The following is a 27,668-nucleotide window of genomic DNA, read 5'->3' as shown; positions in this document are numbered from 1 at the left end:
CAAAGACACAAATTAAGTGAGCACTAATTTCCTATTATGTAGATCTAAGCAGACATAAAGCGATCCATAATGCTTCCACATTTGCTTTGCAAAGTGTGAAGGATAGTACTGTTAACAAACTATAAGGGAACCTTCATAATGTATCATCTAAAAGAATGCCTTCACAATATTTTAAACAACAATTGAAAAATGTTATTACCTGTAATTAATTGACTCTTAATTAATGTACATTTTTGTTAGTTGCAGCATCCATAAATCTTAAGCAATCAGTGTTTGATTATTAGAGCTCTGAAATATAAAAGCAGCCAGATGTTCCAGCATTACTCATTTAAGTTGGTTGAATGAAATGATTAAAGTTGCTTGCCTGAGTTATGAGTCGTCTCGTTCTCGGCAGTTAGTGACTTATCCAAGATGATGACCAGATCTGACAGATAGGGGCTCCAGGTAGCAAAGGAAACCGTTTCAGTGAACGATATATGTAGAGATATTTATCTGGGAAAAAAGTTGGTAATAGCTCAATGCAAGCACTTTTATTAACAGAAATTCTACAAAAGGAACCTTTCCTGTAGATAATCTGCAGGTATGGCTCCATTTTCTGTGACTTTGCCCATTCTAATCAAAGTTATGGAAAATATGTGGGCATTGTCTGATCCTAGCAGCTTAAAGCAAACCTTTCTGAGAAAAATAGGGGATGCTCTTGCTGACCTCCTTCTACCTGGAAGTTCCCTAGCTATTATGCGGATTTACAGACTTCAGTACTTCTAAGTCTTTAACCTGGAATATACACAGATCAGAATGGTCAGACACTCTTATCTGCCTACTTTTTCTAGATCAATGACTCCGAATATTGAAGTAAGACAGTCAGTATTACAACCAAACAACTAACATTTGAGAGTTCAGTCCTTGTTTCTCACCAGAAAGGTTTATTTTAAGCAAGGCAGGTAATGATTACATTTATATGCTTTTGGCTCATCTGTTACTTCCAATATTAATACTATTAAATATATAAATGTAGTGTATATTAAATAGTCAACAGTAGCAAAACAAATAAGCTGTAAAACTAACTTGCTTATACCTTCTAGATAATCAGACAAAAAAAAAAAACAAGTAATATAAGTCTTTACAAAACTATGTTCCTTTATCTCTAATTTGCAGTGCTTTAGTCAAGTTGTAATCTACAGATAAAATATTGTAGTAATTACCGTATTACTAAAATAATTAGGTAACATATTAGGGAAAAATATATGCTTTCCACTGATTTAGCCCTTTATAAAATTGCATGCTCATACCATTATGACGTTGTCGCTTTTAAACTAGAAAGAAGACTGCTTGCATTTCATTTCTCTTCATTTGAACTCTGAGGTGGTGTCTTGAATTTGCTGAACTAACCATTACAACTTCATTTTAAAATCACATTTTCGATTGTGTCACTTTGTTCCTTTGTACACTGTAAAACTTCACTTAGCCATCCCATGCTTTTATTTCTCAATCATCAATTTCCAATACATTTGTTTGATACATTTCTCCTTGGTATTTTGACAGCATTAATTGCAAGAAGAAAAAGTTCCTAGGGCCCAAATACATTATTGTATTAACAATACATATGACAATGTCTGGAATATAGCTTTTTGGAGTCATAGTGCCCTTTATATTGTTAGCCAGTGGACAGAAAATAACAGTATTGGTGGTCACTTGGTGAAAAAAATGCCTTGGTGCCAGTAGTCATTATGTCCCAGTATCAGTGGTCAGAAAAAAATGCTCCTGTTAAAGTGGTCAGTGAAAGGAAACAAATACCCATTATTGGTGGTCATTAGGAAGCAAAAATGATCGAGCATCAGCGGAAAGATAAAATATTCTGGTAACAGTGGTCAATAAGCGGAAACAATTCTCCATTGTAAGTGGTCAGTACGAGGAAAAAAACTCTGTGACGACGATCATTGAGAGGATAAAATGCCATTGTCCATGGAAAGAAAAAAAAAAACACTGGCATTCAGTTGTGGGGGTGGGGAGATGATAAATCACTGGTGTTTATTATTTGTGGTTGGGGGGGCACAGTTGTTCAGTGTGGGGGAGGGGGGTAAACACCGGTCATCAGTGTGGAAAAGGGATACCTATGGTGTTTAGTAGGGTGTACATTTTAAGCTGAGTGCTGGGGACTGTGCAGGAGAGACTATTCAGTTGAGGTCCACTAAACTGCAGAGACTGCTGGAGACTATGCAGTCTAGGTCCACCACTCCCTCACACTGCTTTCTACATCAGGCAGCACCTGCATGCACTTTTGTTGGCCTGCCCCACTCTCTAACTTGTCACCACCCCTCCCTAATCGATCACCCATCATGCACCCAAAGCCACTGTAAACACTCAGGAGTCTATATAACAGAACTCAATGTACATGATGTCACTATGTAGACAGAGTTCTGTCAATCAGTCTCTTTAGTAAGAGGCAGAGCTGATGGATTATGGTGCATATCAAGTGGTGGGTGGAGCTTTGGACTCACTTCCCCATTACAGCAAAAAGCAGCGGTACCTAATAAGAACATATTGGGATTTTCCTAAATTAAAGGCCACTATATTTGTTTATTCCAACTGATTTGAAGATTACCTTTTATTCAACATTAGGTGTTTTTGTAAGCCTCCCAATACAGTACATATATAACTAGTGAAGTCTCTAGTACTTTAAGTAGCATGACTTTTAAAATGCAGATCCCATCCAGCATTACAGGCTTAGCAGTGTCTGCACTCTCTGCATTCTTATTAATTCCACCCGTGTCAACATCATTTGAGGAACTTGTGGGTCCTCATCAGACTGATTTTAGTATTAAAGGAGAACTATGGGGTTAAGGCTTTTCCCCATAGTTCTCCTTAGGGAAATGGGAGGACACAAACTAGCGTCCTCCCGTCACCCTAGGCTCAGTATGGTATACTGAGGCGCCGCAGTATACCGCGAGCTGCTGCTCGCTGTATACTGAGACACCGCAGCTGAAGAGGATCCCGACAACTGTGCCGGGATCCACCCAGCTGCGTGACTGACAGCTGGCTCTGCCTATCTAGAGGCAGAGGCAGAGCCAGCTGTACCCGCCCCCTCCCCCGTCCGTTCCGCCAGTCAGCACTGGCGGATCAGAGCAGGGAGGGGGAATCCAGCCCCTCCCCTGTAACGGCAGAGAGCCGTGACAGGATCAAGAGGTGAGCGAACGCCGGTATGTGTTCGCTCACCTCCCGATCTACTTAGCCGACCTGTGACAGTCTCATTGTCACAGGTCGGCTAGAACTATGAGGTGAGTGAAAAGCACTCACCTCATAGTTCTCCTTTAAGTATTAGAACTAAAAAATAGGTCAGGTAATTAGCAAATCCTTCAAAAAGTTTGTGTTTCTGGAAGGTCTCAACTTCTTTGATTCGCTGCTGAGCCCTGCCCCCATTAAAGCTCTACCAAAATGTCTTAGCCTCTAGTTCTTTGGGGTTGGATTGCTGATTGATGGGGGTTAGTGTCAAGGGAAAGAAGCTTACAGCATGTAGACATTGTGCTAGGGATCATGGTTTACTGTAGGCAAATAAGCTGTTTACATTGCAAGGGAAGTTTCACTTTGACTATGACTTCCATCATTCAGTCATGTCTAAGCAAAAAAAAAAAGTTTTTTAAAATTTCCTTGTACTTGATTGGGTATTCTTTGCAAATTTGAAATTCCACCATATTCACTAAGCTAAGGGAAAATTCCCTTGCAAAGTGAACAGCCTATTTGCCTTTAGTAAATCAATCCAACAGTCGTTATCACGTACCTGTGCGGAGACTGGATGTAGGAGGAGGCTTCCCTTGCAGCTCGTGTCCTAGGGACTCTGGTATTGGGGACAGAGTCCTTATAGACAGTGAGTGGCAGGAGGGCCAGAGGCGGTTCCACCGTGCAGGCCACTCCTTGGTTTTGTGGCAGGGTCTTGTAAATCTTGATATCCGAGGTCAACAGGCTGAGGTCACACTGAGCAGGCAGAGCAAGTACAAAAGGAGAAGGCGTAGGCAGTCCAGTGAAGCAATCCGAGGTGAAGGGTATAGGCAAACAAGAATGGTCAAACGTTCCGAGGTCAAAGGCAGGCTGCAGGCAAACAAGGTCAAAGTCAATCCGGGTCGATAATCAATGGTACTGGAAACAAGGATCAGGAGACGTCAGGGCGGTTGAAGAGACAAGCCAGCAATGAGTAGGTGTGGAGTCTGGGTTTAATAGTGAAGGAAATTATTTGGATAGCATCACTTCCTGTGAGCCTTTTGGATAGCATCACTTCCTGTGAGCCTTTTGGATAGCATCACTTCCGGTGAGCCTGTCACGTACCTGATGGAGCTTGAGATGACGAGGGCGGCCCCTCTCTTGCAACTCTGGTCCCAGAAGGCCTGATAGAGAAGACAGGTACTCTGGGGCACAGCGGGGCACGAGTGCCTGGATGAGGACTCCGGTACCAGGTGGTCACTCGTACGGTCTCTGGCTGTGAGAGATAATATAAACGCACAGCAAGGAGGCAGACAGAGAGTAAACGAAGTCAGGCAGACCGGGTCAGCAACGTGCAGGCAGAGAGGTTGTATAGCAGTAGGCAAACTCGTGGTCGGGTCACAGGCCGGGTTTGGTAACAAGCGGGCAATGCAGTTAGCAGTAGGCAAACTCGTGGTCGGGTCACAGGCCGGGTTTGGTAACATGCGGGCAATGCAGGAACAGGCAGGAAGCAGGAGAATCGTCTAGACAAGCCAGGGTCAGGATACCAGAAGGTCAGCGGAGTCAGGAGCAAGCCGGGGTCAATAACAATAATCGATACAACAAGGAACAGGCACAGGATACAGGGCACAAGCTGAAAGAGTACTCGGCACTGGAGACATGAAAGGGCTGAGCTTAAATAGCCCGTTTGGCGCCACAATACGTCGCAGATGCACGCACGGACGTCTGTGTGAAAGTGCACATTCCGGCCTGACACTGCGGGTCACGCCATGCGCGCGCGCATGCGCAGACGCCATCTGCTGTGTGCGGTTTTCCTGACAGAGCCTTTTGGATAGCATCACTTCCTGTGAGCCTTTTGGATAGCGTCACTTCCTGTGAGCCTTTTGGATAGCGTCACTTCCTGTGAGCCTTTTGGATAGCATCACTTCCTGTGAGTCTTTTGGAGAGTCACTTCCTGTGAGCCTTTTGGAGAGCGTTCTTCCGCGGACAGTCCTTGGCACGCGCATTCGCACAGGCCCATTACGGGAACCCCGGCTTGGCGCATGCGCAGAAGCAGCAGGTCTCTGACAGTGGTCTAAATTATCCTACATGATGGCATTGAAAGAGTAGATTAAGCTGGATAGCTCAATACATATGAGCCTTTGGCAAGGAGTTTGCATAAATTGTATCTAAAGCCATTTTTTAACAGAGCAAAGGGAAGGATTAGTACTTCTGTCAGGTACATTGCTGTCTCTAATCCAACAATGGAGATTTACACTCTCGTTTTGTTTGTCTTGGTGACCATTGTCACTGGGACAGAAAGATCTAATGGGAAATCCAACATTTTCCTGAACCAGTAACAGTTGTTACTTGTACAGGAATGAAGGGGAAATCTTTCAGTTGGGACATCTTGAAACATTTGTTCCAGGGGATAATTTTGTTGAGAACTGCATAACAGGGAATTTTTCCTAATTTTAAAGCGATTTGCTCTCATTTCCTGTTGTGTCCCCTGGATAGAATGTGAAGGTAAATTTCCCCAATTAGACATGAACAGAAAGCTGCAGTTGCAATTAAAAATAATAGTCTAGCTCTATATGTATATTTTAACTGGTTAAAGTTAAAAGATAAAATTTGATCCAGTAGAAATGTTCAAAGGCAAGAAAAATGTATTTTTCCAAACGTGTTATGGCTAGTATAGACAAATCTGCTCGGGTTTGGTTTGTCCAATCCTTTTTACAATTTTCAAAACCCAAACTTAGCAGTATAGGCCATTTGAAGTCTGGTAATTTTCAATGCTTATAGGCAAAGTTTTTTTTAAAAAAAGGTGGGCACTTTCATGGGAGACAGTTAAAAAAACAGTGAGGAGAGGGCCCAATAAATGTGACTTCCTGAAAACAGGAAAAAACCCATAAATTCTTAACTTGCATACTTGGAAGATGCTTTAACCTGTATGTGGTATGGCACAGAATAAATATCACTGACCGTGTCAGTGACACAATATTCTTCATGCCACATATTTTGGATTGATTTTGTTTAAGTTTTACATTTAACTTAAATACAGCAGCAATACCCTAAACCAATTCACTTGAACTTGAAAAGGCTGAAACAGATAATTTGTATATCAAGCGGTAATGGGCCTGAATTCACTAGTGGAAGTAGCAGGCACAAACGATCTAAAAGCTATTTGAAAATTTACTCTTTAAAGAATTAATCTAAAGCCCTCACCTTTGTACAAATTAGCCAGTGGAAAAACAGTTCAGAGACCCATATGTCTTTTTAGAACTACCTGTTTGTATGTGTCAGCAACAACCTTGAACCCAGGGTAGCAGTGAACCCGAAACGCATCCCTAATCATTTTTTATCTGGGGGGGAGATTTTCATTGTATTTTAGTGGAATCAAGACTCTTTAAGGTCTGTTAACAATAAATTAATGTTACCTTATTAATAACGAATGCTATTGACTGGGGATGCTTTAACCTACAAGCTGTTTGTTAAGGAAATTGTATACCTGTATGCCTGTGGCAACTATCCTATTGCTTGATTTCCCCATTTAGAATTCTGTTTACGCACAGAGAGAAACACAGTCTGACATTGTGTGTTGTGTATTGTCTGGTTCCTCTTCTGCTCAGGAAAAAAGGCAAAATCAGCAACATCATGTTTACTATAAGTAGAGCTCTCCTTAAGCCCTCGCTCACACCTGCAGGTTGCGCTTGTAGTGAGCTGTGGTAGACAGCCCATTCATTTGAATGGGCTGCCTACTGCAACTAAATCACAGTGAAAAAGTGTGTGTTCCTTTTTTTGAAATTAGTACCACACCTCATTGCATTATAGTAGGTTACCGATGTGGTGAGATACATTGCAACATGCAATACAGGATAACATGCACTCCTGCATTGCATAGATGTGTACAGATCCTCATTTTAATCTCTTGGATTCACCTTCAAAGTTACACTGAAAAAATCAATACATTGCATTTTTCAGCTGTCAATTTGTACAAATTGATGTTGACCAGGCATTTACCGTGTGATATTCATCGGCGTTTTGTTACTCAGGCTTTTAATTTCACCGGATTATGATTAGTTGGTATTGGGTTGCATGTAATTATTTGTCACAGAATGACAAAGCAGTGGTTTGCTAAATCAGAGGAAAATAAAATTATGCTGGAAACATTTTGGTTACTGTATCTGACATTCAGTGCTATTAATCACAAAGATACATCCGTTCCAAAAAAACTAAAGAACAATCAAAGATCAAATCTAGGGGAAGTTGAAAGACTAAAACCAAAGATGTAATACAAAGGAAGTTGAAAGAGTAAAATCTTTTTTTTAGTTTGTGGTGCACTAAAGTTCTGTGATTTTCTTTTAAATTTTAATTTAAGACAAAAAAGTGTTGAGCATTTATTAGTTTTCTAAAATTATTGTGAGCAGCTCACTATAGTTTTAGAGACTCGAGGGACTTGATCTGAGACATAGGAAATCTCATTTGCTTAAACAGTAATTGGAAACCAAATTGCTTTTATTGTTTCTTGTTTCAACCTTATTACTGAGTACACTGCAGATGGACCTTTTTGCTTTCAAAAGATCATTATTGGGGGTCTTTAGCACTGGGTACCTGTGAACTCCCAGACAATACTGTGAGGACCAAGTTATCCAGTACTCTGCTGATACACAGTTATATGAATAGTGCAGTATTTTTTTCAGATTCATATTATTTATCAGCTGCATATTCAACTGTAGGTGATAGGGTGGAATAAAATATATTTTGTAACCGAAGTGTAGACAAATACCATGATAGAGCATCAGTTAAACACCCCTGCTTCAAAATGTATTAGTTCTGGTTCCTAATATATTTTCATTCATTTTAACTAAGAGTATTGCAGTAAAGCTATACAAAAAGAGCGTTTCATACTTGTATATGCTAAAATGCCTATGGCTTCTATTCTTTGTACTGCTGTTGACTATAGGGTTAAATGATATGACTACTCAAGTCTACTATTACTGTGAACTTTATAAAAACGTTTGCAGTTCCTAACGTGTCAATATATTTTTACATGATTCCAGTTTCTTGCTAATTTTGTTTGACTATAAAAACTTAAGCTATTTTAAAAGATGGTTAAATCTAGATCAATGCACCTTGTGTAAAGTTTGTTAATAATCTTTTTTATTTATTTTTTATTCTGTGGGGTTGATTTAATAAAGGAAAGTAGTCTTCAATTTGCAAGGGGATTTGCACTTTGCAGGGGAAGCATCCCCTTAGTTTAGTGAATGAGGTGAAGCTCTACTAACCTCCATCATCCACTCGTGTACAAGGAAAATTACTATTTTTTTTTTTATTTCCATTGCACATGATTGAGTATTCCTTTGGAAAGTGAAAGTTCACCACATTCACGAAGCTGAGGGAAAATTCCCCAGAAAAGTGCAAATTCCCTTGCAAAGTGACCTGCCTATTTGTCTTTAGTAAAGCAACCACCTATTTCAATTAGTACACAATATTGTCACTATAATCATTAGACATGTGCACTGGCAAAAAATTTGTTCAGTTTCGTTTTGATTCAGATTTTGTGTTATTTCTTTTTTCAGGATTCTGGTGTGAAAGTCAATTCGGATTCGAACGAAATTCATTAGCAGTAGTTCGTTCGCACGTTCTTTTCGTTTCTTATTCGTTTCGTTTGTTGCAGCAAAGTGACATTTGAGGGAAAAAAAATGTTTTTCTCCTTCTCTAATGTCACTTTGCTGCAACGAACGAATGAACAAAGCGAATAAGAAACGAAAACGAAACGAACGTTCGAACGAACTACTACTAATGAATTTCGGAAACGGAAATTCGGATTCGTTTGCATTCGTTATATCTGTAATTCGGAATTTGGATTCATCCGAATGTCCGAATTTCCATAAATTCGTCCGAATTTAGTTTCGGAACGAAACGAATTGCACATGTCTAATAATCAGCAATTTTAGGCTAAAGAGAGGTACAGGTACTGATAGAACAAACAGCTTTAGAGGAAAATTAGCTCCTCGGTTAAGAACTTCATTTAAAATATACCTATCTCTGTAGCTTTTGAATAGATTTTTGCACGGTGCTATGAGTTGCATGTCGCTCTCTTTTTTTCTTATCTCTCTCCCTCTCTCTATACCGAGCTCAACAATGCAGTGATATTCATAAATTTCTGAAATGTTAAAGTATGCTACAACCTTGCTCCATGATGTGGCCAATATGTCCAAAACCTTTGGCCTTTGGTTATTGTTGCAAGGAGGAGACCGTTTTATGAATGTCGTCATTAATGAGTTCAGATCTATGAATGTATGGTCATTCCTGACTTCTGCTTTATTCACAGTAAGTAGGTTACTGTAGGTAGTAGGTTAGGTATGTTATAAGTGGAAACACTGCTAACATTAAGCTATGTTGCTGAACCTGTGTTAAAATATATCCCACTCCTAACATCTAGATCAAAGTAAAGCAGTTAGCATTTCCTATTCTACTTTTCATGATGCATCTGTATACACCTGTGTGCAGCCTTGGGTTTGATATCCTACGCTGAACATTTCCATGTTAACAGGAAAATAGTCTTGGTTTAATATTAACTGTAACCATGACCCCATTCATTTGCACAATTGATTGAAGCAGTAGGGAATACATACCAACAGTCAATCATTAAGTCTAACACTGACCAGCCATACAGAAGGTGGTTATTCAAGACTGCTTGTCCCATTCTAAACAGGTAAAACACAAATACATTTTGGATACTTTGCTTATTTTAAACATCATTGTTTTCCCTTGTGTTTTCTTTAACACATGTAGCTGTGGTTTCTCAAAGTAATGAGACTGGTGAGTTCATTCTCTGGCCTTTTATGCATACATGGGACACTGAAGTCAGGATCCCCTATATTGGATGTTCCATTAAAACAAGAAGTCAGTTTGATACTGATGACAAGATGATGTTGCTTTTGAGATCTTTTTGGCTGAAAGGAATTCTGCAGATTCCTTGTAGAATTTCATAGGATATATACAAGGAGCCAATGAGTAAGTGAATGCACACAAAGCTGTGTGTGTGTATTTTGCTCTGTGCTCTATGTATTTTTCTTGATATATTGTTCATTGTTTCTTTCACAGTGATCCTAGAGCATATTTATTACTAATATCTATTTACACAAGCAACATTAAGCTAGCCTTGTTATTTTCTGGATTTTTAAAAAATGTTACATACCATGCATTTTTATTTTTTATTTTATACTCCTTTTTTTCACTATTTTGGGATTAAATCATTAAACATGTTTTAATACTGAACTGTAAGCTATGTAGATGATTAAATAATCACATAGGTATATTCCGGGGCTGATGGCAGTTTAGAATATACATTTGGTCTTTACCGCATTCTTTAAAACTATTGCAGTAATATTAGATTTTGTAAGAATTATTGTGTTCAGTTACACATTGCAACTTATCAGATGAGCATTAAGCGTTCTATGCTGTTTCATTGTCCTGTTTTTATTCATAATTTGTTCCTAGTTAAAGATTTACTTGGGTTTTCCATTACAGCAGAGCTTTCCCACAGTGTTTTGGCAAGTGATGATGTCATTGATCTAACAACTCTTTAATTTATGGTCTGTTATAAAGTGTTGGTGTAGGTCAAGGCCATTGTGGGGAACAGAAGTCTTGTGGCTTGCGATGATGTTTATTTTTGGCTTGCATTCCCTAAAGAGGGGGGATGCTTAAATAATACTATGCTTTGGGGATAGGTAGCTCAGCTGCTCACATTTGATCTATGGCACATATTACATAAACTAGTGTTGTCATTTCATTTAACTTTCCAAAACAGTACGTGTCTCTGATTACATCTGCATTTAAACTGCTGAGCTCTTAGTAATAAAGATTGCAGCATTGAAATAGTATCTGTGTATCAGTATTTGAATCAGATTTAATAGCTAAATGTGTGTGTGTATGTATGTATGTATGTATGTATGTATGTATGTATGTATATATATATATATATGCTAGCTACCTAGTTCTGCAGACACTACCATCTACTGAGTAAAACAAAAATGGTAAAAACAGATGAAAACAAATGGCAATAATCTACTGTTTCTAAACACGTTTTTTGCATTTGTTACTTTTGGATGTATTTCTATATGAAAACGTGCAACATCTCTACCTTCTGTTTAATGTCTGTCAGCATAGATGCATACTTTTCTCTATCTTGCATTACACTACGATCTTTGATCTTTATTAACTACTAGAATTTGGAAATGTCACAGAGTTCTTTTTGTCAATGAAAAGGTACACCACAAGTTTATTACTGATGATATATGCACCCAATGAATCTCCATTTGCTTGTAATGTATTTCATTATCACATTAGGGTTTAATAAGCAAGTGCACAGGAACTTTTCTGTCCAGCTGAGAATACAAATTAATACAACACTGTCAGTACCATAAGATGTTTGGCATCTGTGCCCTGTTCATTTTGTTTTCTTGAGCAATGACATTATATTTGTGTTTCAATGTAGACTTCCAGGACCTTCCAGGGTGCCAGCTGCAGGCAGCAGTACCAAGGTTCAGGGAACAGCTAATTTAAATCGAAGAAGTCAGAGCTTTAACAGCATTGACAAAAATAAACCACCTCATTATGCAAATGGAAATGAAAAAGGTAAGAGTGACTATTGACTAAGCTATCAAATGGTTCAATGCAGAATTACAGTGATTTTTGTTTGTTAGATGCTTGTATTGGCTTTTTCACCCTTCTTTCAATGTTGTTTTAGGGTTTCTAAGAACTACAACCCTTGGTCAAATATCTGCCTTTTAAGTCAGTTGTTTGTATTTCTAAACTGATACTTTATATACGTTTATATGCGTTTCCCGAGAAATTACTATACACCTTTATGCTTGTTTAAAAGGGTATATTTCAAATATTTCACACAATGTTAATTTAATGCAAATAATTTTTTTTATTAAGCCAGATTTTACTTAAAGTAACTATATCTTGAATGGATATATACTATATATGAATGGATATATAGGGCAGTGGCTGTCAATGTTTTTGGTTGAGTTACCCCATCAAAGGGCGGCCAGGTGCCCAGGTTAAACTATGTATACACAGTATGTGAATATGCTACACTGGAAGGCAGAGGCGGCTCTACACTTTGCGAGGCCTTAGGCAAAACATGAGGCCCCACTCATGCCCATAATGGAAAATTGATGGCTGTGCGGGGTCTCTGGAGGCTGTGCGGGGTCTCAGGAGGCTGTGTGGGGTCTCAGGAGGCTGTGTGGGGTCTCGGGGGGCTGTGCAGGGACTCAGGAGGTTGTGCGGGGTCTCGTGGGGCTGTGCGGGGTCTCGGGAGGCTGTGCAAGGTCTTGTGGTGTGCAGGGTCTCGGCTGTGTAGGGTCTTAGGTGGTCTGTGTGTACTCTCAGGAGGCCATGCAGGGTCTCAGGATAGCTGTGCAGGGTCTCGTGGGCAGGTGTGGGTGGCACTGTTTCAGGAAGTAGAAGATGTGCGGCTGGTGCGGTAACTTGGCACTGCAGTTCAAGGTTTTCTATTTGATCACATAGTACACTTGACTGATGTATTGCTCTTTCATAAATAGAAAGACTTTGCTATTTGTTGCTAGAATTTTGCTTGGTTATTGAGCATTTTTAACCACATTCCATTTACCAGCCACCGTGAGGTTGGTGTCATTTTTATTTCAGCCAGTTTCCAGGAATTAAGTAAAAATTATCACTTTTACAGTGCTGTGTGTAGAACGCCCCAAAAGCCCCTCCCCCCCCCCAAAGCCCCTGATGTTTTTATACGGAGAACTTGTCACCTGCCTAGATGCTATTACATAGGGGGCTTGTTATCCCCTATGTGATAGCAATACATTTAAGTAAACAAAAATGTAAATGTTTAAACAAAATATAACAAAACAACTCTGGTGCCCTGCACACACAGGCAAATGCATGCGTAGGACACGTATATGTATTTACACAGCTGTTTCGGGCTAGCTCAGGGGTCAGCAACCTGCATGTGGCTCTTTCATCCCTCTGCTGCGGCTCCCTGTCCAGGGGGGCAGAACTACCGCCGGGGCCTGAGGCTGTGGGGTGGTTTAGTGAGGTCCGCTCCTGGGCGTCCCCCTGGTGGAATATGCGGGACTGCAGGGTCCCGGGGCCCCGCACTGCTAACGGTCTTCTCAGCAAGGAGGCGGGTCCTGTGTCTCACCTCTCCCGGCCGCGTCCCTAGTAACAGGCGGCGGGAGAGGAGAAGTTTAATTAGAAAAGTGGATTATAATGGGGAACATTACACTGCATGTTCCCTATTATAATCTATTTCTCTGATTAAATGATTAGACCGGGTCGCTGTTCTATCAAAGTTTGTGTCTAGGTTGGAATGTGTGACCGGTGACGTGGTCACACATTTCAATGTAATCCCGCTCAGTTTTTTGGCGGTGGAATGTGACCACCAATAGGTCAAGCATTCCCACACATTAACAGCTGTTCAAGGGCAGACCGGCATCGCAAATTGTATGTACAAAAGAACTGATCTTCCCTGGAACAGCTGTTCGGTCCTGAAATGTCACTTCTATCCAACTTTGTGAGTGGGGTGGAATATGAGATCACACTCACAGAGCCGGATAGAAGTGATATTTCAGGACTGAACAGCTGTTCCGGGGCAGATCAGTTCTCCTGCACATACGATTTGTGATGCCGATCTGCCCTGGAACAGCTGAGAAAGCGTTGGAATGCTTGACCTATTGGTGGTCACACATTCCACCGCCAAAAAAATGGGCAGGATTACATTGAAATGTGTGACCACGTCACCGGTCACACATTGTAACATAGTCACAAACTTTGATAGAACACCGCCATCAGGGGGGTACAGCCGGTACCCATGTGAGGGGTCTGGGCAGCCTGGGGGTCTGGTATCAGCTGTACCAGGGGCGGCATGGCAGAGGTGACAGGGGAGGGGGTGGAGGAGGCCAGGCTCCAGCAGCAGGTAAGAGGAGTTGGGAGGAGGTACAGGGAAAGGGACACTGGTGACCATCCCACCTGAGGCCCTGCAGAGCCCACCATAGAGAGTCTCAGATGGGCTGTGCAGGATCTATGGTGTGCTCTGCAGGGTGACTCTCAGATGGGCTCTGCAGGGTCTCAGGTAAGCCTTGAGTCCAGTGCGTTACTGAGCCCAGAGTCCAGTGCGTTACTAAGCCCAGAGTCCAGTGTGTTACTAAGCCCACATATACCTACCGTATATACATAGCAGAAAGGTAAAAAACGATATATGCCGTGTTATCTTCATTTTAGATGTCAAAAGGGTTTTGTGGCTCCCGGTGTTTTCTTTTCTGTGGGAAACGGGTCCAAATGGCTCTTTGAGTGTTTAAGGTTGCTGACCCCTGGGCTAGCTTGACATCATTAGTGCAATGTATGTAAACCATTGCTTCTGTGGAGCCTGGCCTATGTACCTACATAACTGATCAACTAGATACCTTATGATGAGGTAGGCTAAAAGGAACCAAAGAAAATACCCTACTTAATAGTAAGAAACACAGTAGGAACTCTCATAAAACAGGTATTTACTTGTGTCACTTCCATCACAGATCAAACAAATAAGGGATTTATTCCTCATTTTAAGATAGTGGGTAAAAAAGGCCATGGTTTGTATATGTCACACTAAAGATTGCCAACTAGCCTGAAACAGCTGTATGCAGTTTGGAATAAATGGCTCTGTAACTCTACTATAAACTGGACGTTCTGAATGCACATTTGGCAACGGGGCATATTGGATTTATTTGCTAGCTCTGCCCACTATCTTAAAATACTCCTCATCTGTGATGGAAGTGAAACAAGCAAATACTTTCTGTTGAAAAAAGTGTCTACTGTTGTTCCATAGAAAGTTAGGCAAACAGAATTATATTTTTTAAATGCCTCTAAAAACAGGTGAATGAGGGCTTTTACTTCTTGCTCAGAATATGTAAATGTGTGCCCAGTCTGGACACAGGTTCACATTAACTAGAAAAAGGTTTATTTAAAACAAGACATGTGCATTATGCTAATCTACCTCTTAGCAATCAACAGTAGAGGCTCATTATTAAACAAGTGCATTATCAATGGATAGACTCATTTAATTTAAATAGCTGCGATACAAGAGGTGTTTACAATCATACTGCATGTGTGATTGGTAATGGACACATCAAGATGTACTCCACCATTACCAATAATAAAAATGTACATCTGTAGATATTGTAAAGCCAGGGCTTGAAATCCAAAAGTAGCATTTCCTACCTTGTGATTATTGTAATTTCAAAGTGATTGTCTAAATATTAATGCAGTGTACTTTTTTATTTCAAGAAAGAAGACAAACTGCATTTGTGTCTAAACTACTGCAATGATACTTAAACCCTGATAGTACTTAGATACCTGAAAAATGAAACTGTTTTGGAAATGCTTATACTGTCAATGTAGATTTGGCACGTATTATTAATCACCTAAATGGCCACAAGATGGGGACAGTGTCTGCAAAATCCTGTTCTTTGCTAAAGATGCAGAACATTCTGAATATAGCCTGGCTTTCTTGGAAGCTTTCACATTATGTTTAATGTATTTATTAGCAGCCTACAGTCTCTGAATATAAGTGAGCATAGCCTTGTGATTACACAAGATATTCTTCAGTGGCAATTTTTCTCATCACCTACAGAGCCACTTATCAGTAGAGTAATGCTGTAATAATGGACATTACCTTCAAGATTCCTTTATTTTTTTCAAAGGGTATTGATTAAAGCAGCCACTATGAGGTATCTGTCCATACTAGTGTTCTACACTTGACTCCTAACTGGCAGAACACACACTGCTGTTATAGATGGAGAAAGAACCACAGAGCATGTCGTGCTTCATTCATTTATTATTTCTACTACGTCAGCATTTGTTGGTAGTTATTTAAACACATAGTACATTTTCTTTTATATTCGATGTGGTGTTTTAGAATTCTACTTTACTATTTAAATAATTACTGTTAATAATTCAGTGATGACCGTGTAACACCACCCACCACTTCTTTTTTCTTCCAGTGTCTTTTTTTCACCATAAATGAAACTTGCAGAGAAAAATTACTTACCCAAAGCAATGTGTCTATCTGCTTCTACTATTAGACAGGCATCATCTGCTCATCTAGAGGCAGAGCTATCACATAACTCAAATCATATCTGTTTGGTTGTATATGCAACGATTTAAAAACCTATCCTTTGACTTTTCTACCTGTGCATGTTTAACTCATCCGCTTACATAACCAGAGCCACATCTGAGGGCTAGGCATAGGCATTATATTATGACTAATGGTTCCTGTATGATGGCCTAAACAGGTCCAAAATCCATTTAATTTGTAATGCACAAGCCTCATCAAGTAAACAAAAACTTAGATTAACTTCCCTGAGCCAAAACCTCCTTCATTTTTGTGTCACATGCTCCCCCTCCCAGACCCTGCAGCTCACAGTGGTAGAGTTTCAGCAACAGAGACAGTGCAGAAAGCAGCACTAGGTATGGCCAGGTGCTGATTAACAAGCTAAAGGCTTGTGAATCAACAGTGACAATGTTAATAGCCACACTCTCTTCAACATCTTCTCATCCCACTGTAGTACGAGCAGGTACAGCTTGCATGAAAGTGGCAACACTGTTCCAAATTCTGGAGCAGAGCAGCATTGTTGCTTCCCCATCAAAGGAAGTTGCCTTAGCTGGACTTCCCTGACAGGCTCAAGCAGGTATTTGTGGGATAGGGGGAGTAAGTGTTGCGGCACATATTTTCTGTCTGTTTTAGGTAGCAATATCAATTCTTTTTGCATCCAGTTTAATGGTTTCTGCCAAAGTTGTACTGAAACACTGTGAGCTGTAATTAGGGAGAGCATAAACAGGATTTCAAGTGCTGGCAATGTTTGTAATAGCACCCTGTGGTCCTTGAATGGTACAACTCTTACAAATATTATACAGAGTTTGATAAATAGAAATGTAATAATTTTTATTTATTGTCCATTGAAGGACACTGAAATAGTCGATAATATTAGACCAATGTATTTTACTGCTACCTTCAGAAGTTTAGAACACTGACAAACCACATGTGTCCCTGTCAAATACTGTACCTGGGAAACCAGGCTGATAAGTGATTCTCTTGCATTTCTTGTCCACCACCCCTGGAAGTGGTGATATGAAGTGTGAGGACATAGTGACACAAGTGACAGTGTTGCAGGCAGTGTCGGTTCTATGCAGTTGTCAGTTGCATGGACCAGATGACTGTAGACTGTGGGGCAGGAACACTAAAGTACCAGAGCAGGTGATGAACGTAGTCTTAACACAAGCCAAGGTCAGTAACAGCTGGGCAGTGAAGTACCAAACCAGGAGACACAACCATAGTCAGGGGCACAGGTCAAGGCCAGTAACATCCAGGCAGCGAGGTACAAGGCAGAAGACCGTAAGCTGAATCCAATAGGCAGGTTGAGGTCACAATGAATAAGTAAAGGTCCAGAGGCAGGTCAAAGGGCAGGCTGTGACGTACACGGGTAAGCAGAATTAGCAGGTCATGTTGCAGGTAATCAGGAACTAGCTGAAGATCACTCAGCAATCTCTCTGAGCAGTGTTTTAATTTAATTAGGCCACTTGATATGTGTAGCACAAGCGTCGTTTTTGTATGTAGGTGCACCCGACTTGTGTTTCCATTATTATGAACGTGTTCAGGGGTTGGGGGACTTCAAACATTTTTGGGGAATTTTGTAATTTAACTTTAGTTAACTTTATTGTTTTAATTTGGTTTTTTTTGCCCTCACAAGCCCCCTATGTGATAGCATATATCAGATGAGAGGTTCTCTTTGAGGTGACATTGGGGTCTATTAGACCCATATTGTCACCTTTCCACTTCAATAGCTTTATCTAGGGAATGACAGCTGCAAACACAGCAGACAGTGGCTGGGGGCGATAGCTAGCCTGCTATTGGCTATTTTAAACTGCAATAGCCAATTGCAGGCTGGCTTTTGCACCCGCCCACTGCCTTCTGTCAATCAGCAGAGGAGGGAACTGATGGAGAAAGCCTCCTTCAGGTCCTCCTCTGCTGATTGACAGCAGGCAGTGGGTGGGTGCAATAGCCAGCTTGTTATTGGCTATTGCAATTTAAAATAGCCAATAGCAGGCTGGCTAGCCACTGGATGGGTACCTGATCTGATGAGCTTTCTACCACCAGCAAAAGAAGGGGGTACGGGGAGCAGCAGAGGTATAGGGGAAGGACCAAGGAACTGGGGCTTCAGTGTGGGACAGCAGCGGATGAGCCCAGACAGCAGCAGATGAGCCGGGGCAGCAGGGGATGAGACGGGGAATGCAAAAACACAGCAGTCTCTCCTCCACATTAGTTATATTATGCGGCACTATAAACCCAAATCCTTAAAATAATTGAAAAATCTTTTGTGTACCACACGTGATAACTATCCACCTTAATCAAACAAAAATGCAATGAACATATAATCAAATACCATATATAAACCTCTATCCGTTTTCAGTCCCAGGACTTTGAAAAAAATGTATTAAAGGAGAACTATGGGGTTAGGGCTTTTCCCCATAGTTCTCCTTAGGGTAACGGGACGACACAAACTAGCGTCCTCCCGTCACCCTAAGCTCAGTATGTAGCTCTCGCTATACTGAGACGCCGCAGCTGAAGCGGATCCCGGCAATTATGTCTGGATCCGCCCAGCTGCATGAGTGACAGCTGGCTCTGCCTATCTAGAGGCAGAGCCAGCAGTACCCACCCCCTCCCTGTCCATTCCACCAGTCAGCTCTGGAGGATCTGAGTGGGGAGGGGGGAATTCAGCCACTCCCCTGTCATGGCAGAGAGCTGTGACAGGATCGACAAGTGAGCGAACACCTGTATGTGTTCGCTCACTTCCCGATCTACTGAGCCGACCTGTGACAGTCTCATTGTCACAGGTCGTCTAGAACTATGAGGTGAGTGAAAAGCACTCACCTCATAGTTCTCCTTTAATAATCAGATAAGAAATATTGTAAACCAGTGTTGTTCAAAACATTACAAAAATGTATCAATGTTCAAACGAAAACATAAAGCTCCATGTACCTCTTTTATGATAACTTTCCAGTGTTATTATTATCTCTGTGTGAAATTTCAGTGTTCACACCCCTTCACCTCTACTCCATCAATGCAAAAAAAATTAAAGAATAAAATAAATGAAAAAAAGTTCTGTGTCAGTTTCTCTCAATGTTAACCAGCTACTGACTCCTTTTCTGTGTCTCTCTCACATCCGTGCAATTAAAACAATCGTACTGCTCACCTCCTCGCCAGAACTCTTTCTCCCAAGAGATTAGGTCACAAGCGCTTTTGAAGATCAGATTTTTTGCTTGTGTGTTCAGCCGTATAATCTACTTTTTGGGACCCTTTCCACTTTCATCAGAACTCCCTCCGGTTAAACTCAGTTCCGCATTAGAGTCTCTTCTACCCGCTGTTGTTGGCTGCAGTGGTCTGTGTCCCCGCTGCTTCTGCCGACACAGGCGGGGAGATCAGCAGAGATTGAAAGGAACACAGACAGCTACAGCCGGCACCAGCGGGGAGGAGAACAGTGGAGGTCAGTGACGCGGGGGGCTGAGCAGCGGCTGAGCGGAATCAACTAATCGATAAGCAGAATTGTTGAGATATTATCGATTAGTTGTTGCAGCTTTAAATTTTACAGAGAGTAAAAAAATCCACTTTTTATCTCTTTAGATGTATTATGTGTAATAAATATTGGATTTTTTGGTTCTTTTCAGAGCTTATTAGAAATTAATTTTGTGATATTATATCAGGACAGATATTCAAATGATGAAAACTACAACTATATAATTGCTGAATTGGTAAAATGGAATGACATCCAAAATGAACATGTACAGTATACGCTTGATGCTCACTATGTCTCAATTAACTATCGGTAATATACATAGGTCTTTTATAAGTATTTTTTTTTAAAAAGGTTATGTATTAGTAAGATTGAAATAGAAATATACTGAATCAAGAATATGGGTTTTATCTGTACAAGGCCAGTACAGCGAAGTGCTGAGAAAAGCAGTTGTTCAGTTCATGATTAGGTTTCTTTAAAATATTCACAGCAGAATTCTAATCTCTCAGTGTCACTGAGAGAGAAGATTACTAGTGGCACATTTAAATCACTATGTTAAAAGTATTCTGAGATTATCCTACATGCAGAAAAGGACATAACAATTACCCCCAAAAAGCAGATTCTGAAGTTGTAGTTTATAGCTAGGACTGTATATATTACGGTTGTGTATAAAACTAAGAGTGCACAAGGCAGTCTGTAAATTTTTCACTGCCCTATGCATACCTGAAGGGTGCTGCTCATGTGCACAGCTCCACCCTCTGTGCCATGTGATTATATTCGTTAAAGTTATGATATGCTAATGGAGACAGCATGCTATCTGTTTTATATGCATTGCTATTTTTTTTATTGTACAAACTACTAACAAAGGAAAAGAGAAATTACTTCATGTTTTTATGTCATGTCGATAAAGAGACTTCTGACTCCTCTTAACGTCCCATGAACCCACTTAACCCTACAGTTTGCTTGCTGAATTTAGCCACAAACTTGATAGAGTAGGAAAACATTGCATAAATTCATGTTGTTTTTTTTTTTCCTTACAGAATCACCAAAAGGCCCTCAACCGTCTGCAGGCATGAATGGAAATGTGCAATATCTCACTAGCTCTGGTCAGCAAGTGGCCTCTGCCATACCCTCTCCAAGTACCAGTAAGCCTTGGCGCAGTAAATCCATGAATGTTAAACACAGTGCCACATCTACCATGCTGTCTGTTAAGCAGCCTAGTCCAGCAACCTCCCCCACACCATCCCCAGACAGAGTAAAACCATCATTGTCTGAAGGAATTAAAAGCACCTCCTCTGGGCAAAAATCCATGCTTGAAAAATTTAAATTGGTGAACACAAGGGTTAATTTGAGGTCTGCATCTTCACCATCAAATGAAGTCATTATTGAGGATGACTCCTTTTCAGAATGTGGAGAAAATGACGTTTGTTCTACGTTAAACAGTCCTAAAATATCACCAAAATTGACTCCTCCAAAGGCTGGAAGCAAAAATCTCAGCAATAAAAAAGGGTTGCCACAGCCAAAGGAAAAAGAAGAGAAGAACAAGGAGAAAAATAAATCAAACACTGAGAAACCAGCTAAAGAAGAAAAGGAACAGACATCGGAAGGATCAAAAAAGAGCTCCAAAATGGCAAGCTTGATTCCAAAGGGAAATAAATCAGCTGCAGTTAAAAAGGAGAGTTTAATTCCCTTATCAAGTGGAATCCCTAAGCCCGGATCAAAAACGCCAGCAACAAAACAGTCTACATCCCCAGTTTCTGCAACTGTAAAAGAGTCAGAAAAAAGCAGGACTACCAAAGGCAGTCAAACTGTATGCACACCAAAACCCACCACCAGTGAAAAGCTGTCTACACCCACTGAAGGAAAAGTCTCTTCTGCTTCCACTACACAGACTACAACAACATATCCCCCTGGTGCCAGTGTCCAGTTTACAGGAAATGGGATTGTGCAGCTTCCTCAGCAGCAGTTCCCACACCCAAATACTGCAACGGTGGCACCATTCATTTACAGGTAAATACACTGGTTATTAATTTATGACAATGCACATAGGACTAGTGGATCATGGGGAAAAGTTACTTTGTAACTAACTTGAATTGTTTTAAATTACATGTTTTAAAATGTATTCATTCAGTGGTCTCTCATCATACTTGAAACAAACTCAAAACCTTCAGGGAAGCACAGTGGCTTAGTGGTTAGCACTTCTGTCTTGGAGCACTGGAGACTTTGGCTTTAATCTTGGATGGCTAAGGACACTATCTGCATGGAGTTTGCATTCTCTCTCTGTGCGTGGGTTGGCACTGGATGTGTTCACATTTACCTGTGTTTCCACACACACTGCCACAGAATGCATACTATAGATTTTGGAATTTTGAAAAAGGCAGATGTGTCAACTGTGCAAAGGGTGCACTGGAAGGCACTGCACCAGTCATTCCAAGGAAAACATATTTCCAGTGCCATAGTGTAATATATCCTTCCTTGAATGAGTCCTTTTTGATATGTTATCACTGACATGGTTTGATATTTGAACCCCAAATTGCCTCACAAACAATTAAGTGAACTTGGGTAAATTGTGCTTTATACATACAGTACCTAACCTCCCACAGTGTACACAACAGTGTTAAATACTTACCTTCTGCTGGGTACACTGAGGGGGCATGGGGAAGTTATGAAGGACAGCTTTACCAAAAGTGTTCCCAGGAAAACCATTTTGCTGCACAAGACCACTCATCTTGCACTTGTCATTCTTGTCATTCTTCCAGTGCTTTTTTTTTTTTAGAAGCGAAGGACAGAATTTAGCTAGTTGCTGTAAGCAGCAGGGGCATATTTAGTTTAAAATACTTATGATACACGAGACTCATCTAAACAATACAAAAAACTAAAATTTGCAATATACAGTCTATCCATCTACATTTTAGGTCTAGAATCCTCTGCATCCAACAACCTTATAGTGTCAGAGGCCTGCTATCCTGCTGCATACTGTGGTTTCATCCACTGGGCCTACTCCATACAGTGATCCACAACATACAGTGAGAGCCTAATCAACTGACACACCTCGAATTGTGTTGAATGCAAAAGATTCTTTGGCAACAATATCTCTCCAATACAGCAAAGATTCAGAGATTAGTGGTGCAGGCAGCAGGACAGGTGAGTATTAAAAACCTTCTTTTACAGTTGGATTTTTTTTCTGTTTCATTTTGGTAATAACCAGGCACTTTAAAGTCTTAACTTTACCCAATTGTTTGAGCTTTGGATAGAGTGGGGCAGAGTTCAAGTTTCTGGCAGACTTTTATTTCTGTGATCCTATATGGGAGATTTTCCCTGTTACAAAGGTAGTAAGGAAACATCTCTCCAACAGGGACACAAATGCCTACAAAATTGTTCTAAACTTTCTGTGTTCTTTCCAAAACAAAATAAAAAGGTATTCAGTAGTACAATTTATATATTTATTTAGAATGACATATCTGACATACAAGGTTGAGTCTTTAACAGATATAGTGATGGAATAAGTACATTATGGGACAGCACAGAAACAAGAGTTAAGAGAAGGCTGCTGGACATAACACTTGTTTCACAGATTGGTTAAATATAAAAATCTGGACAATCTTTCTAACTGTTTTTTTTTTTATAATTTATTGGGTGTTCATCTTGTTAGCATGAAAAAAAGTCTGCATAGAAAATTTACATAAACACAGAAGTAACATTGCTCAGCTTGGCCATTTGCAGTAAAAGCAATGGGATGTAACCTCATTATTATCTTTTGGTCAGAATTTAGTGTCCCTAAGTAGCACATATGTGTTTGACATTTTAAAAAATCTGCCACATAGTCCGAACAATTTACACAAATTAGTATAAAAAAACAATGTGCATTCCACACATACACACATATGCCAATGACAGGTTACTTAGAAGGCAGTCAGCATTTTAGAATTAAAGTGAGCTATGGCAGGAGATCAGTCTAGGTTACTTACACAAATACTGAAATAATGTTACAATTTGTGACTACCTGGCAAAATAGAAAGCTATGAATATGATAATACAAACCCTAGATACATAATGAGGATTGGAAATTATAGATGTTAAAAGTATTTGCATTCTGGAGTGAATAATCCACATAAACTTTGTACAGTCTGCCTAGGAAATTAGCATTTTGAGAGTAGTCTTGGTAATAAACATATTTCTCACACCCAGGTGCATGAAATGGTAACTCACCCCTTTGTCAGAAGTATACTATAAGGACATTTTCCTGCAATAAAGCCCTAATGGTTTAAGGCTGTCAATTTGCTGGTTATCTTGTCATTTACTGAACCAGACTCTGCACATTTCATTTTTTTAGCCTCAATATTAGTATGCTAAGTAAAAATGATTTACCATAAGGAAATAAGAAAACGAATAAACAGGACAATGAAGATTATACTGTATAGATAAAACATGCGGTAAATAAAAAAGATGATGCAGGTTAAAATAAAGAGCATTGGATCTTAAAATATTTTTTTTCTCAAAAGTTCTAAACTGGTTTTAATTGGATTAGGAATCTTATGAAACAAAAGACTGGAATACCTAAAGTTCTTCAATTCTATTAGAAAAGAAAGAGCTTTGTGACATGACGTTGATCTCATACAAAAAAGAAAAGATAACTATTTCTAATATATAAACATTCACGGTTACCTTGGTTGACATTATGAAACAATAGACCTAATACGGAGAATGGCTCCCAAAACTGATATATCAGTGTGAAGTGAACCCTGGCACCTACTATAGCATATTTTTCAGCTTTATGGAAAAAAGTGTGGTCACCCATAACTTGTGCTTTATTAAAAAAACAGTGCAGTCTGAATATAAAGCATTCCATGTTCTGAGCTTAGGGTAGTAATGTTAAAGAGATATCAAAGTACACAGGGATACCAAAGTACACAGTCTTTGTGTACTATATTGTTTGTTTTTTGGGATGGGGAGGGGGGCGGGGGAAGCTCTGGATGCTTGTAAAGGGTAAATACAGCAGGGTGAAGGGTGTGGGGGCTGTTTAGGGGAGGTAATGTGAAGGTGAAGCAATGTGCAGCCATGCTGGAGGACATGGGCTGATGTGGACCAATGTGGTGAGTTCTAGTATGTAATCCTTTCATAGTCAAGTTGACTTATAAGTCATATGCTATAGAATTGGGTCTAAAAAGGAAAAATCTCAACTTGTTTCAGAGATGTCCTATGCAGTGAAAAGAGACAGAAAAACTTGCAGATCACATAGTATTGCAAAACAAAAATGACTGCCAACTCTGAACTGCCAAGTAGGAGTTATAGCAGTGTGGCCCAGATTTAACTTTTTCTGGTTATAAAATGAATTAATGGTGAACCTCTATGTTGATCTTGATTACCTGAACCATCATTCATCCTCCTTTTTGAAGCAATACAAGTATGAGGTACTCTGAATTCGTTATAACTTCCAATCTGCATACTTGTCTCAGGTCAGGCAACTTGGATTTTCAGAAGGTCAGCAATGACAGCCTCCGTAAGTCTCACTGTACAGGGTTTTAAAGGATTTGTTCTCAGGCTTATTACCTGCCCTAGCTATGGTGGTGTTATTATATTCTAAATAAACAAAAATAAAGAGTAATATTAATCCACCTGCACATTGTTTTTTTTAAAAAAAGAAGTCAGTTCTAAAATAAATACAGGGACTGCATTACTCACCTCCTATTAGGAATACTAGTTTTCTGGCTGTCACTAGCTTCAGTATTTTGTCACCGCCAACAATTGGGAACCGCGTCGGGCTGCCGCAGCTCACCGCGTGTTGGGCGCTGATTGTCGCTGTCAGATGCTGGAAGGTCTCAGGTGGCCAGGCTGAGCCTTTGGCGGCTGCATAGGAGAAAAGCCGCTCTGCTGCAGAGTACGGCACTGTCAGTGAGCAATATATGAGAATGACAGCAATCATCAGTGGGAAGCTGAAAGGCTCAGGGGTCGTCTTAGTAAGTGAGAGGGACTGTCAAAGGGCTACGCGTTTTGAGGCAAATGCCTCTTTATCAAGCCAGAGGAAAAGTCCCTCTCACTTACTAAGACGACCCCTGAGCCTTTCAGCTTCCCACTGACAATTGCTGTCATTCTCATATACCGCTCACTGACAGTGCCGTACACTGCAGCTAAGCGGCTTTTCCCCTGTGCAGCCACCAAAGGCTCAGCCTGGCCACCTGAGACCTTCCAGCATCTGACAGCAACAATCAGTGCCCAACATGCGGTGAGCTGCGACAGCCCAACATCCCAATTTTGGGTTGTCGTGGAAACAAGGATTGGTGATAAAGCTTCAGTGGAGACACCTTTTTGACATGATCACTCTTACAGGAGTACATTTCCCTTCCTAGGGGTAGATTTACTTTCACTTCCTGTTGTCTCAAGGACAGGAAGTGAGATTAAATCTTGCTAATGAGGATACAGGCAGCAGTAAAAACCTCACAGTGACCCAGAAGAAGAGGTGGGCACCCCTTGTCTGCACGTCTAACAAGAGCCAACTTCCTGTAATGTACATACAATACTACAAACCAGACCCAAAAAGGCGGGCACTCCTCGTTGGCACGAGCACAGTAGCATTACAACTACCCCTGCTGTAGAGTAATAGCCTCCGAGTCGTATGTAAGTCGGATGTATGTAACTCGGGGACTGCCTGTAACTATTTAGTCATCAGGGACACTTCTTTATACCCATAGAGGCCCTAAACTAGGAAGCACCCTGTACACATTCTTCAACTTGAGCTCCACTGATTAAGTCCAGTATTGTATATGCAGTGTGCCTGGTTCAGGGGTAAACAGAAGAGGTTTTTCTAAGAACCAAATATATCCCTAACACTTAGCGCCTGCCTCTTAAGGGTTTATATGAGGCTTGTATTTTTATTGTCATGCTGTCTCACATTAAGAACTAAGGGTTATCAGTAAAGAAGTCTCAGCTTCCCTGGAATTATATTTTCTGTATTAAAATAGCAACTTAAATGGCTCAGCCTTTATGAGCTTTCCTTGAGATGAAATATTCGTTGATGGTAAATAGTCATCTGCCTGGGCTGATAATAAACATCATAAGAGTTATAATTTTCAAGTGGTCTAGTGCGTTAGTGAGATAACAGTGTAATCTCCAGAGTGCTGTATCTCTTCTGACAGCATGACTTCCCTTCTGCATTATTTATGAAAACATTGTTTCAGATATGTGCTCTTGTTTTGATTTAATGCAACCACCAATGGATGGGTCTTCTAAGTTAACTGGATGAAAGACAATTTTAATAAATTCATTAATATGCAGATTGATTTTGTAACATTATTATATAAACCTGTGATTAAAGAGAAAGATACATTTATCTTCTTTTCAGAACACTCTCAGAAAGCGAGACCCATTCTGTACCACATGCTGATTGCTGCACTAGTCCAACAAAATGTGATTTATACAGTAAGACAGCCAAACAGTGCCTGGAGGAGATTTCTGGTAAGTAGATCAACTAACACATGGAACCTTTGCTCTCACACAGTGGTGGATTAACTTTTCAACTGACTTACACTGTTAAATACGTCATGAGATTAAGAAAAAACTGCAAATAGAAATGCCAGCACATACTTGCAGCAGGCTCCCAAAAGCTCCCATCTGATCAGTATCCCTGCCAAGGATCAGATACTTCTAGGTAGTGTCAAAGCTTATGGCTAAGCCCCAACCCCAAACATTCTGATTGTCCCATTATTCAATAGAAATGCATGGGATGCAAGTAAGGACAGGCACGTTTTTGGCACTTTCAGTAAATACAGTAGGTTTGCCTCAGAACAGTTGAGCATTTGCCTGGCATAAGAAGGTTTGGGGGGCTGCTGAAGGTATGTGCAAGCATCTCTAACTTGCAGTAGTTTTTTCCCATGACAAAGTCCCTACCGTGCTTCACTTGCGTTG

At 40.4% G+C, this 27,668-nt stretch overlaps 1 protein-coding gene across 2 annotated transcripts in view; it reads left to right on the top strand.

Moving 5' to 3' along the window:
• Nucleotides 1-27,668, top strand: part of NAV3 (neuron navigator 3) — a 269,901-nt gene that overhangs the window by 100,365 nt on the left and 141,868 nt on the right. For both annotated transcript variants that reach the window (XM_018572850.1, XM_018572842.1), the window contains exons 7-9: nt 11,675-11,814; nt 20,807-21,776; nt 27,106-27,218. In XM_018572850.1, coding sequence (XP_018428352.1) covers nt 11,675-11,814; nt 20,807-21,776; nt 27,106-27,218 — 1,223 coding nt within the window. The remainder of the gene's footprint in view (nt 1-11,674; nt 11,815-20,806; nt 21,777-27,105; nt 27,219-27,668) is intronic.

Source organism: Nanorana parkeri, unplaced genomic scaffold (assembly GCF_000935625.1).
Source record: "Nanorana parkeri isolate BGI_ZX_2015 unplaced genomic scaffold, ASM93562v1 scaffold45, whole genome shotgun sequence".
Classification (NCBI taxonomy): Eukaryota; Metazoa; Chordata; class Amphibia; order Anura; family Dicroglossidae; genus Nanorana; species Nanorana parkeri.
This window is presented reverse-complemented; position numbering and strand designations above follow the sequence as displayed.